At 49.7% G+C, this 12,598-nt stretch overlaps 1 protein-coding gene and 1 long non-coding RNA gene across 5 annotated transcripts in view; one reads left to right on the plus strand and one right to left on the minus strand.

Annotated features, from left to right (window-relative positions):
- The window catches only part of LOC148011624 (uncharacterized), a 191,696-nt gene that overhangs the window by 152,451 nt on the left and 26,647 nt on the right, over nucleotides 1–12,598 (plus strand). The gene's annotated exons all lie outside the window — the stretch shown is intronic.
- Nucleotides 1–12,598, minus strand: part of LOC148011625 (uncharacterized) — a 228,271-nt gene that overhangs the window by 152,315 nt on the left and 63,358 nt on the right. For all 4 annotated transcript variants that reach the window (XM_087669890.1, XM_087669889.1, XM_087669888.1 and 1 more), the window contains 2 exons: nucleotides 9,561–9,675; nucleotides 9,384–9,475 (listed from right to left, as the gene is read on the minus strand). In XM_087669890.1, coding sequence (XP_087526016.1) covers nucleotides 9,384–9,475; nucleotides 9,561–9,675 — 207 coding nt within the window. The remainder of the gene's footprint in view (nucleotides 1–9,383; nucleotides 9,476–9,560; nucleotides 9,676–12,598) is intronic.

Below are 12,598 nucleotides of genomic sequence, written 5' to 3' on the forward strand. Positions count from 1 at the left end.
GTTGTACGAGGGCTCGTCGCCCTCTGAATCAGCCATTTGAGTACAGAGAGTTAACTCCTCATTATGCTCATAGGAGTGGATAGTCACTTGCTCAGCAAAGGTCGCCCGCTTTCTCCTAATCGTGGACTCATATTGTTGAGGCTCGGGAGTCGACATGGAAGTCTCATCCTTCGCCTCACGACAAAGTGTTGTGTTCTCAAGTTTCACCTGTGCGTCAACTTGGGCCTTCATCTTTTTCCTCTTCTTGGAGCTCAGTTTAGTTCCTTCTGTCCTTTTTCTACTACATTGGTCGTTCCTTTATTCTCCCGGAACAAGGAGATTCTTGGATGTCCTTCATTTGCATAGGGGGTGGCCGTTTCTTTATTCTCGAGGCTCCGCAACTCTTCTACTACGCAACTCTAATTGCTTTCAGCATGGCAGTTGGCCATTTCTTTAGACTCCTAGCTCAAGGAGTTCTTCATCTTTGTGGTATGCATTGTGGTCTCATGAAAGGTGGCCATTCGTTTATCCTCCCGGTGCAAGGAGCTTGCTTGATATCCTTCATGTACATGGGGGTTGGCCATTTCTTTATTCTCCCTACGCAAGGAGTCTTCGGAGCTATCAACTTGGAAGTTGGCCGTTTCTTTATCCTCCTAGCTCAGGGAGCTTGCTAGGTATCCATCATTGGCATGGGGGCTCGCTGTTTCTTTATCCTCCCGATGCAAGGAGTCCTCTTGGGTCTCAGCATGAAAGTTGGCCATTTATTTATTCTCCCGGCCCAAGGAGTCTTGGGTGGTAACCCCATTGGGGTAGGCTGTTTGTTTACCCTCCCGGCCCAAGGAGACTCGTTCCCCCTCTACATCAAGAGTAGGTTCTTTAAAAATGGACCTCATAACCACATGTTTGACCTTCACTTGAAGGTTGGGGTGGGAGGGTGGCATCGCCATAGGAGTGGTCACATGAGCTTGAACCCGACTTTGTGCCATAGGGGGGTCACCTCCATGCGAGCTCGAACTCAACTCCGTGCGGACCAATTTGTTCTATTTAGCTTGGTATGCCTCAGCCAAGCGTAGCATGATCATGGTCCTGGCGGACTTTCAAGAAAAAGTTGGGGCACTTGGCCCATCTCATCATCACTTGACTCTACAAATTCATCTTCTGAATGGTCACTAAAGAAGTTGCCACTCGAGCTCAAACCCGACTGAGTGCGAAAAGGGGCAACACATTGCATTTTGGAGGAAGTCGAGGTCAACGTGGTCACCTACTTTTGTGTTGGACAAAGCAGATTTGTCTTCTGAGTTGTAGGGCTTGGCATGGCGCTTGGCATGGTGCCGACCGCAATCTCCACACTATAGTCCTTGGCAATCCCTCTCTTGAGGGTGCTTTCATATTCTAGGGTATCCTAGTCTCATGCTTTAATGAGGTGGTCGCACCATTCCTCAATCCTAGCATTCACATTTTTCAGATCATCCTTTATCCATGCAAGGTCATTTTGGACCTATTCAATACGCTAGTCCAGGTCCGACGGCACCATGCCAAGGGACTTTTCACTGCATTTGAGCAGGTCCACCTTGGTTTGCCAATAGCCTCTCCTTTCTGATTCCAATGTCATGTGATCTACTAGGACCTGTCTCTTTTTGGCATACATCCGTTCGATCTCTTCTTTAAGCATGGCGGCTTCAGACTTTCTCACAAGGGCCGACTTTCTCACAAGGGCCGTTTTCCTCATACCAAGCTCACCCTCCCAAGAGCTTGCGTGCACCCACCGAGGAGTTTGCTTTGATACCAAGTGTGATGAACTCACCATGGGTTCCTCTTGGGGCAGGGGTGACCCACCCCATGGAACAAGCCTCATGAGGTATCACCCAACACTCAGCAGTCCCACAAGCATGTGGAAGCGTAACACGACATGGCACACAATACAACAAGTGAGATAGGACTAAAAAAAACAAGGGCCCCTCTTGAGGACCAAGATTGTATTTCAAGAAGGCTACAATAGATAGCCGGAGGGTGACAGGGACTTGGTTCATGGGTGAGGGTGGAGATATCAACACTCATCCAACGCGACTCAACACTATGGGGGTGAGGGACAATGGGTCATCTAAAAAAAAACTCCTGCCCATCACGTCGCATCTGCTACTCCGCCCCCAACTAATCCGTCACACAACCCCTGCCTGATTCGTCGCGTCTGCCCTACCTGTTCCCGCCCGTCGCAATCGCCTGCAGCCCCCTGCCTATGGCCCGTTGTCCCCACCTACGGCCCAGTGGCACTTGCCTTGTCCGTCGCCCCCGCCTGTAGCCTGTCGCACTTACCCTGCCCGTCACTGCCGCCTGAGGCTTAGTGGCACGTCTGCCCTGTCAACTCCCCCCCGATGGCGTGTTGCCCTATTATGCCCCCCCCCTCCCCCCAGCTAGGCAAGGCCTGCACCAGACCTCCCGCACTGCCCTTGCCTCCTCTGCCCTACAGCCCACGGCCCCGTCTGGCAGACCCACCACCCGTGCTCCCCCCCCTTCTCACCACCCCCCAGTTGCTCCCTCCCTCTGTAGCAACTTTCCCCCCACCGGTAGCAAAGCAACGTTATAGGTAGGTTCTCAACAGGGACACACAATGGAGACTGCAGGTCAAAGATGCCAGTGCATTTTGTGAGTGCCCCCAAGTCAAACACCTTGCGCATCATCCTCTTTGAGGAACATCTCTTAGCCATCTGTACCACAGAGCTGGAGTTGAAAGAAACAATGATCTTTGGTCAGAGGTCATAGGACACTCCCCATCGAGGGCCCAGCTTCGAGATTGGCTTCACTCCACATTGTGCATTGGCACAGCGAATTGCGGAGGCAGTCCTCATGGGTCTTGGATCTTCATGGTTCGACTCACCTCACTGCCTCCATGGGTCTTGGATCTTCATGGTTCGACTCACCTCTGCAGACACAGCTCGTGAGCTTGTGGATAGCTCACCCTATGTCTCCACGAAGGGAGTCATTTACATGGTTCCCTAGTACAGTGGCTTCACAGTGGAGACATTTGCACTCCATAACAGGTTCTTAGACATCCGATCACTTTACTTTTCCCCAAACTGGCGGTAGAGTACCGCTAGCTAGTGGAGGACTTTGAACGGCTTTTCAGCATAGTTCTTCCTGCCTCCTTCACGGAAGCAGTGACAGCTGCAAGAGTCCCAAAGGTATGGGTGGCCGTGAAAGATACAAAGAGTATACCAAAGTTCCTGGAGATTGAGGCAGGAGGTCACTCCTTTACACAACAGGTCATTGTGACTGGCCAACCAGGACACTGCCTGCACTACCATGGCTTTGGACATGAAGCAGCAGATTGCATGCGCTTCAGAGCCAAGGCGGCTCCGCCAACAGGCCCACAGGTGAATGCTAACGGTTTTACACAGATCCAGAGACGACATAGAGAGAGATGGCAGGGGGGCCTGCAATCAGTCCCTCAGATGCAACCACGACAACAGGGAGATGGAGGGTGAGCGACAGCCCCTGGGTAGAGCACCCCGACACCCCCCCCGCCTGCCCTACCCGGCAGGACCATAGTCACCCACATCCATCATCCGCACCACAAGCTACTCCCCTGAGATCCCACAATCCCCACACCCACCCCCCCCCCCTTCCCATGGACCCCCCATCGACCCTAGCCCACAGGCCCCCCCTTCCAGGGCCATCGGCCCACCCCCACACCCGCCACATACCTCCGACCACCCCACCGTCCCTCGATCTTCTTTCCCCCACCATCTCCCCCGCCGATCAGCCCTCCTAATCTGCACTCAGTACAGGTGATACTCCCCTTGCCCATCCCCCCTCTTTCCACAGGAGGTCATGAAACACATACGCCTACATCCTCCACTCACCCAGCGACCTTACCCCCCTTCCCACATAGCCAGGGCTCATTTTTCCCTACTGCCCGTCACACTTTCCCAAGACAGACATGAATTTTTTCGTAGTGGTCTATGGTCCTACCTGAGAGTTGAGGAGCACGGAGAGTTTCCACTACCTCTAGAGGTGGGGATCTTTGTGGTACGCAAGTCAAGGAGTGGCAAGGTCCATCTACTAGCACCACCGGGTGGACCAAACTATGCCTTCTTCCATCAAACCTCTCACTCAAGGGACTGGATGATGACACAAATAGAGGAGGAGGTCAGTGGCAAACCACATCTCCCAGTGGATGGGAGGACTAGCACTATTTTCACAGCAGTGGCCAGGTTGCATGATGGACATTAACTGGTGGGTTGGTTCCGAGGTCCCACACTTGAGCATTATTTTTAGAGCCCCTCCACAGTGGAGAGCACCGATGGATGTGATCGAGTGGCCCCTAGCACAGCTGCCAAGGGCCACCATGGGGGATTGGAGTTCGACATCTAGGCCTGCGGCAAAGAGTATTCGCATGCCCCATAGCTCTTCCTCTTCATCAGCAGCTTCCACACCGAAGAGATGCCTCTTTGGTCAATCACAGGTTTCCCTATGAGCTTACACCTTGCATCTCTGAATGTGAATAGTCTCCACTACAGTGGGGCATGTGGTTCTAGGAAGTTGATTATTCGGCAAGAGTTGCAGCTAACCCTTGCTGGATGGATTGGCATTCTACTTCTGCAAGAGCACAAGCTCACCCCCGCCCAGGCCCATCGGGTAGGGAAGGTACTCCCAGGCAGTTCACACACTTACTGGGAGGACACCATCGATGGCCACAGCAGGAGTGGGGGCGTATGCACCACTATTGGCCCGAGCCTTACCACCTATGTATGTGATCACGGGGCGTTTATGGATCAGGTTGGATAGTGGGGACTCGTGCCTCAGAGTCCTCAATGTCTATGCCCCCTACGGAGATTAGGGCATGCAACAGGTTCTAGGTGGAGATCATAGCAGGACTCCTAGAGGTGGACTCCTGGATTGTTGGAGAACACTTCAACAACCTGGAGGCCCTAGAGGACCAGCAAGGCAAAGGTAGAAACTATCAGGGTATGGAAGGGGAGAAGCAGGAGGCATGGGAGATCTTCCTCCTCGCAGTAGGAGCACGCGATGCCTGGAGGGACCCAACTTTCCACAGAAGGGAGAGGTCGTTGGACTTCTCTTAGGGATATAAGCAGCTGGGCAAAGTTTTGCTAGAGTGGCTGGACAGGTTCTATGTGGGAGAGTGGCCGTGCTCTCGCGAAGGCAAGGTAGGGCAATTGGCCAGCACCACTTTGTCCGATCCGGTCCTCCTGACACTTGACCCCCCAATTTCAGCCCTCCACGCACGATCCTATCGAATCCCTAACTCGATCTATAGGAGGGAGGAGGTGAAGAGGCAGATTGAGCAGCTCTGGACTAGGGAGTGGGACAGGAGAGACAAGATCACACATGAGGGTGTAGAGGTCTTAGCCGAGTCGAGCAGGATTTGCCAGGAGGCAGCCCTACAGGCCAGGCAGCAGATCTAGGAGGAGGAGAGAGCACTCCAACAAGACCTAGAAGCCACGCAGAGACTTCTCGAGGAGGCACCAAGGGACCCCACTCTCCACGCACAAGAGGTGCGTGCACGGGCAGCCCTCATCAGCATCGAGGACGGGGACTCAGAGTTTTCCTTCCGTACCTCAGCAGCTTTTTGGGCACGGAAGGGGTACACAATGTGCAAGGATTTTTTCCAAGTGCATCAGTCTCGCACTTCAGGAGATCAGATTCGCAGCCTCCGAGATCAGTATGGGAGGATTTGCTCTAGCCCAGATGAGGTGATGGAGATTGCCACAAACTACTATAGACACCTTTTCCAACAAGAGGCAGTCTTAGCCAAAGGACAGGGCTGGGGCAATAGACAACAGGTTTGAGACCACATCCCATCCGTCGTCACAGAGGAGATGGGAGGCTCCCTCTTACACCCTTCACAGAGAAGGAATTAGAGGAGGCTTTCCATGCATAGGACGAGCAGAAATGCCCCGGAAAGAATGGTCTCTCTAAGGCCTTCTTCGCTACCTACTAGGAGGTGGTGAAGGACCCCCTACTGCTGGCCTTTCACGAGATTTTCAGCTCACGACAGATGCGAGGGAGTCTATCGGCAAGTCTTATCAGTCTCTTCCCCAAAGGGGGAGACCGGTTGGAAAGTTCCCAGTGGAGATCGATCACCCTGTTGTTAGTAGCCTATAAGGCATTGGCTAAGATGATTGATAGGCGACTCTGCCCTGTGCTTCTAGACATCATTCATGACACACAGACAGGTTTTGTCCAGGATAGGAGCATCCTAGACAATGTCTTCACCTTCTTCGAGGCGATCGAATGGACCTAGCACAGTGGTCAGGGATTGGTTGTACTTCTCTTGGACTTCGAGAAAGCCTATGACAGGGTTGACTAGGACTTCTTAGAGGGCACCATGGTGAGGTTGGGCTTCTGGACTTCGAGAAAGCCTATGACAGGGTTGACTGGGACTTCTTAGAGGGCACCATGGTGAGGTTGGGGGCTTCCCCCAGGCATGGATCTACGGGGTCTCTGCACTTTGCAAATCGGCTACCAACAGGGTTCTCATAGGTGGCAAGAGGGGAAAGGAGTTTCTGCTGGAGAGATCGATCCGACAGAGCTGTCCTCTGGCCCCATATCGGTTCTTACTCTTTGCAAAGGCGATGTCCTACTTCCTCTGGTCACATGTGAGCGGGCTACGTGGCCTTCAACTTCCAGTAAGGAAGGAGATGGAGCTGTTAGATTCAAAGTATGCAGATGATACCGCACTATACATAGAGGACAATGTACTTATGTTGGAGAGAGTGAGACTACCTCTAGAGGTGTTTTGCAATGCAGCAGAAGCAAAAATCAACTAGCGGAAGTCGGTTGGTTTTCTTACGAACCCGAACTCTAGCACAGAGTGTGACGTCCACTTGGGATTTAGATGGGTGTGCAGAGGGCAGACAATCCGATACGTGGGGTTTCAAGTGGGACTCGACATCACTCCTGCCCAACAGTTTCTTTCCGTACTAGACTCTATTAGGCAGAAGCTGACCTATTGGAGTACTGCCCGCCTTTCCTTAGCATCCTGAGCCTTGGTGGTCAACTAGGTCCTAGTGACGGCATGGTACATTGCCTCATGTTGGTGTTTTTCCTCGTCTTGTGTAGCTCAGCTTCGCTGCCTAGTGCAGAATTTTCTTTGGGTTGGTTCAGATAGTTCCAAGGATTCTTGGGCCAAGGTGGCATGGGCGACCGTCATCCAGCATCAGTCTGAGGGAGGGCTTGGGATCATAGACCCAGAGTTCCAGAGCCTGGCCCTATTGGGCAAGCTAGTAGTCCACGGGCTCTCGCGCCCAAGAGGGCAGACCTGGAAGGTCCTGCATTTTAGTCTCCAAGAGTACAGACCGAGGCTTGGTGGTGATTGGAGACCATCCTTGAGATGGATCTTCACAGCGGCCCAAATCATGCCCCCCAAATCCTCCTTCCTCCACAGCCTATTTCATGTGTGGCAGGGCCTCCATAAGGCCCTAATTCAGAGCCCTCCAAGATACCAAGAAGAGATAGACCACCAACCAGTGGTCTGAAACCCGCACGTCAGAGATAGGGACGGGATACAGATTAGCGAGCGCCCCCACATCCAATGGACTTGCTGGGAGACCGGTCCCACTCTCACTATCAGGACATGGCGGGAGGTGTACAAGATGGTGGAGCAAGAGGTGCTGCAGCAAGCATCACGGTGTCAGAGAGGAGCGGAGCTGAGGAGAAGGGAGATTGACGCAGCGATACCTCTCAGGAGTGGCTTGATCCCTTGATCTGAGAGCCGGTAGATCCTAGCGAGGTATGGGCCCCTAAATTTTCACCAGCAAGTATCCCCCTACAGATGATAGGCAGAGTAGGTGGCGCCCCCTAAGGGATTTTCCTCACCGTGTAGGGGGGGAGGGGGGGGGGGGGGGGGGGGGGGGGTGCAGGGCCATTCGGTCCTTGACAAAGGGAAGCAGGATGAGGAGATCATTGTCCTTCCTTGGAGGAGGATTCGTGTAGTCGGTCTTGAGGGGAAGACTTGGCGTCTAGACCCTTATGTGTTCTGGGAGGAGTTCCGGGAGTGGCACCCTTGGATATGGGAGACCAGGCCACTTGATGAGCTAGAGTGGGACCTTGGAGAGTGGCTATGGCCGGCCACTGCGGTTGAAAGGAAGCCACTAAGGTTCTTGGAGTACATAGACAGGATTGGCAGACATGTGTTGATGCAGGAGGACATGGACTAGGCGCCTTTGTGTAGCAAATACTAGGCGGAGCACAATATCACAGATGCCTTCAGTTGGACTTTCTAGCGCTGCCTATGGAACAGCTAGAGGCAGAGAAGGGTATCGTATTTCCTATGGCTTTTGGCACATGGAGGACTGGCGGTGGGGAGTTTGCTAGCCCAGATGCAGCAGGATGGAGGGTGTAAACGCTGCCCATAGCAGCCTTTGGAAACTCCAAAGCACTGCCTTTGGTCATGCGAGGCGGCACAACTCATGTGGAGAGGAGTATGCCACATTTTCCGCCGTCTGGCACCTAGCCTTGGATGTATCTTGTGGGGAGCTTTTTGCTGGCAGGCAGTCAACCAGGGCCGTCACCTTCTGTATGAGGCCGGGATGCATGACACGATCTTCATCATTGAGGTTGGGTCTTGTGCAGTGGTTGGCCTAGAAGCTTTACCCAGTCGCCAAGTACTGGAACCCACAGCAAACTGCTCTGAGGTATGGGAGATTGTAGGGAGTCTTACTGGATAGCACATTCGGAAGGCACGCTGTTAGGAGGTTTTTGGCAGGGAGAGCCTTTCAGGACAGGCAACTTTGGCTGAGCTCTGGACCTCCATCATCCACTCCCTCTATGGCCAGTGGGAACAGGTGCAAGGCGAGTCTCATGCTCATCAAGAGCTCCGTTTTCACTTCTTGCGCACCTGGGGCAGCCAGGACCTGTTCTTCATGATGCAGGCAGGCATCCCCAGATGGCGATACACCCCCACCCCCCCTAAGACCACCGTGAGAGGCTTGTATACTTGATATATCTGTGACTCTGCATCAGCTCCAGCTAGTCTGTTGAGCATGGGCACTTCTTTGTATTCAAGGGTTTTTTCTGAAGTAATATAATTAGCCACACTTTATTTGCAAAAAAAAAAAAAGGGGGGCGAGGGACTGGCTCAAGAGGCTCATATCCCTCATAGGCAAAAATTACGGGACTCTTGAGGGCAGCCCTGTCTGACCAACCGTGCAAGATAATTCCAGGTCACCAGTTTTTCTGCTTCAAGAAACCAGACAATCTCCCTAAAAAAATAATCTCGACACTTCGATCTCCTTCTTTAAGTTGTTCAATGGTCAACGTGTGTTTGTTTTCTTGGGAAACAAAGAACTGTGGTTGTTATCACCAGCAAGAAAAAGAATGCAAGGAAATCAACTTGCCCACAGAAAGTCAATGTGCTTAAAATTATACATGCACCTCTGGTTCACCTTATCTTTTTCAGTGTCTAGTGCATGCCCCTTTGTGTGCTTAGCGAAGTCAGTCTCGGTCTTTTGCTCATTATTGTTATTTGTTGATTGTACTGAAATACAACAGAGCACGCTCTTAAGTCAAAATTTCACCAAACAGTAAGTTTTGCAATCTTTTAAAATGTGGAGTCTACTCACAATAAGTGTCTGAAGTTGCATCTATCATGGAACACAAGTGCCCAATCTCTTTATCCTTAGTGGCAATGTCTTCCTGCAAGCATTTAATTTCTTGGTCCTTAGCTGCAAGCTCTTCCTGCAAAAGACAACACATCACATTCTGCAAATGTTCAACGCTTATGTGCCAAACCCTTGGTCCCTTGTTTCCATGCTAAACATGCGAGACCCAAATAAATGACAAGTTCTGAAGTCAAGTTGTATTTAACTCAAATTCATCAAGCCTCCTCTAACATAATCAAAGTAGCCCTGATTGACAGGCTGGAAAATCAAGATCCGTATTCCTTCAATTGTTTAGTAATTGTTGGATATACCAAAATGTTACAGCCACAAAATCAAATTTTCAAAATCAAACGTTGACAAGAAAAGGAACATTTTTAGCTGCAAATAAACACCGCAGATTAACTCATGGATCAAACATGCAAAAGGTATGAAGTAGGCTTTAAAAAACACTTCACTTTAGTCTCTCTCAGAAAGGCAATACCAATGATAGACGGATCAAATGTGCATCCAAGTAGCAAAGTCGGCTCAACAAATCCTATGGACTAGGGGACTCTCTAGAGAATCCAGATCACCTCCTTGAGAGAGACCTTAAGGGCTGGATGTAGACCTCATGAACCAGGCCTAGAGGTAATCCATAGCTGGTTCCCAGTTTTCATGCCCACCTCTGTTTTACATGCCAAAGATATCTCTCCAAGTGGCAACTGAGGACAAGAAGAGTTGTTCCTCACCTGCCAGCCTCAAACTTTTCTGCTAGAAGAAAGATTAGTTTCACACAGGACGGGACTGGTTCTTGATGATGTGGAAGCTTCCATACAGCTCCACTAGGGAAAATCAAAGTTTAGAGCAACAATGAACTGGAAAGAGTCCATGGAACTATCCAAGAGAAGAAGCTTTTCTATTTTCCCTTTTGGTTCAGACATTCAACAGAAGGCAAGGCTAACCTAAGGGCAAGCAATGGTTTATGGCAGAAGAGAGGGAAGGCAGACACAAGCTGAAGAGTCTTTTCCTTTTATCTCACCCACACCCAAAAGGATGAGGGCCATTACAAGGCACATTAGCGCAGCTGCCTAGCCTATGTTTTTATTGGTTTTCTAGTGACTTTTCTTATCTTTCTGTGGATTGAATGGATGAGGCAAGGAAGAGAGATAATAGACAATAGCCATTTAAATATGATAAACAATAAATATGTAACCTTTATGTACCAATAGCCCATGTGGAGCATTGTGAAATGGCAAGTTCTCCTCTAAGATGATGATGTGGGAGTTGTAACTGGACTCGCTTATTGCTTTCATATTAAAATATTTGCACTTTCATCATTTTCCCTTTTCCAAGATCATCTATTCCATGGTCATCATTTACTCTTTGCAGGTCTCACTTTTTAGCCTTTAATAGATGTAAACGTTTTAGCCTTTAATAGATTTCCACCAAGCTTTGTTGTGGAGATTCCAAAGGGAATTGCCCTTATGCATCAACCAATCCTAGTCCTTAATAAGCAAATGATATTTGATTGACTAATGCATGCTCCAAGAGCAGGTGTCCTTTAATCATAGTTACAAGGGACGCCATCCCCAATGCGTCCCGAAAAGGGTGTATTTCCATGCAGTGGTCCATCGTAAGGGGACGCATCCCGGGACAAGCAAGACAAGGGGGACATGTGGGATGGGACGTAGGGGACGCCACGTGTCATACAGTTTGTACTATTTGCATTGCTTCTTGTAGTCTTTAGTCCACTAGTTTTGTTGTTCCTCAGCTTGCACTATTTCTTGTAGTCTTTAGTCCAAGGACTCATTATTTGGTAGTTACTGTTGGACATTAGTCTTTATGTCATATGGCATTTATGATTCCTCAATTTTAACTTTTACTATATTTCTCAGTTTGCACTGTTTCTTGTTTGGTGTTTACTGTTGGACTTTAGTCTTTAAGTCACACAACATTTCTCAATCACCATTTGGCATTGATGATATTGCATGTACTCTTCAATTTGAGTATTCATTATTTATTAATGTTTCAACTTTCATGGTTCATGTATTGTTCTAAACTTTTATGGGATATTTTTATAAGGTTTTTGAGTTAAGCTATTGTATTTGTTTAGTTTCTTTATAGATATTTCAATTATAGAATACATATATTTTTTAGGTCCTCATCCCCATCTTGCATCCCCTATTTTCCCCCATCCCCTCGTCCCCGTCCCCCATCCCTGGTGACTATGCCTTTAATTCTCCAATCCTACCGAGGGGTATCCTAGTCTAAGTGGGGAAAAGGTTGCGAAACAGGCACATGCCCAAAGGATTTCCCATAAGTTACAATACCCTCTAGGTAGAGTGTCGTTCAAAGGCAAGAGGCACAACACCAAAAGCTCAAACGTAGACCCCTTCCCCTCAGTCAAGCAATCCCTAACACGAGAGATAGGGTAGTGGCAAACCCTCTCAGGGGCAATGGCGAGACCAAACCCCCACTACCACCATCAACCATCACTTTCAACATCGTTTTCAATGCCAGAGAGCATGTCTGACTAGTCCATAGAGGCTCACATCATCTCCTTAGAGACATTTGAGTATGCAAGTCTCATCCACATCTGCAAGTTACCTCCGAACGAGGTGATTGCAAAGGCCCACTCGTCATAACCCAATACTTCAGCTACTCCTTGAATTGTGCACAATGGAGCTACTCATCATATAATCGCCATCTTGAACATTTTCATCTCCCGAACCCCTGCAATTGGGATAGTCCACATTAAGAACAACTCCTTAGTCAAATCCAAGCTCACAATCACATCAGTTTTGCTACTAACTAGAGCGTGGATCTCGCTACGTTGAATGATGTATACTATGTCCCCCAACTTGGGATGAACTTATTATCCGTTCAACAGTTTTGCAAGCTAGGACGAGTAGTTTTATTTACAACGACCATAGTCAAGGTCCTTGACTCTCAGACTGGTTTAGTGATTGCTTACAGTGAGGAACAACCTAGTGGCCTATACCACATGAACCAATTCCTTT

This window comes from Lygodium microphyllum, chromosome 28 (assembly GCF_053477565.2).
Source record: "Lygodium microphyllum isolate KBCC chromosome 28, Lygodium_microphyllum_v1.1.10, whole genome shotgun sequence".
In the NCBI taxonomy this organism is placed as follows: Eukaryota; Viridiplantae; Streptophyta; class Polypodiopsida; order Schizaeales; family Lygodiaceae; genus Lygodium; species Lygodium microphyllum.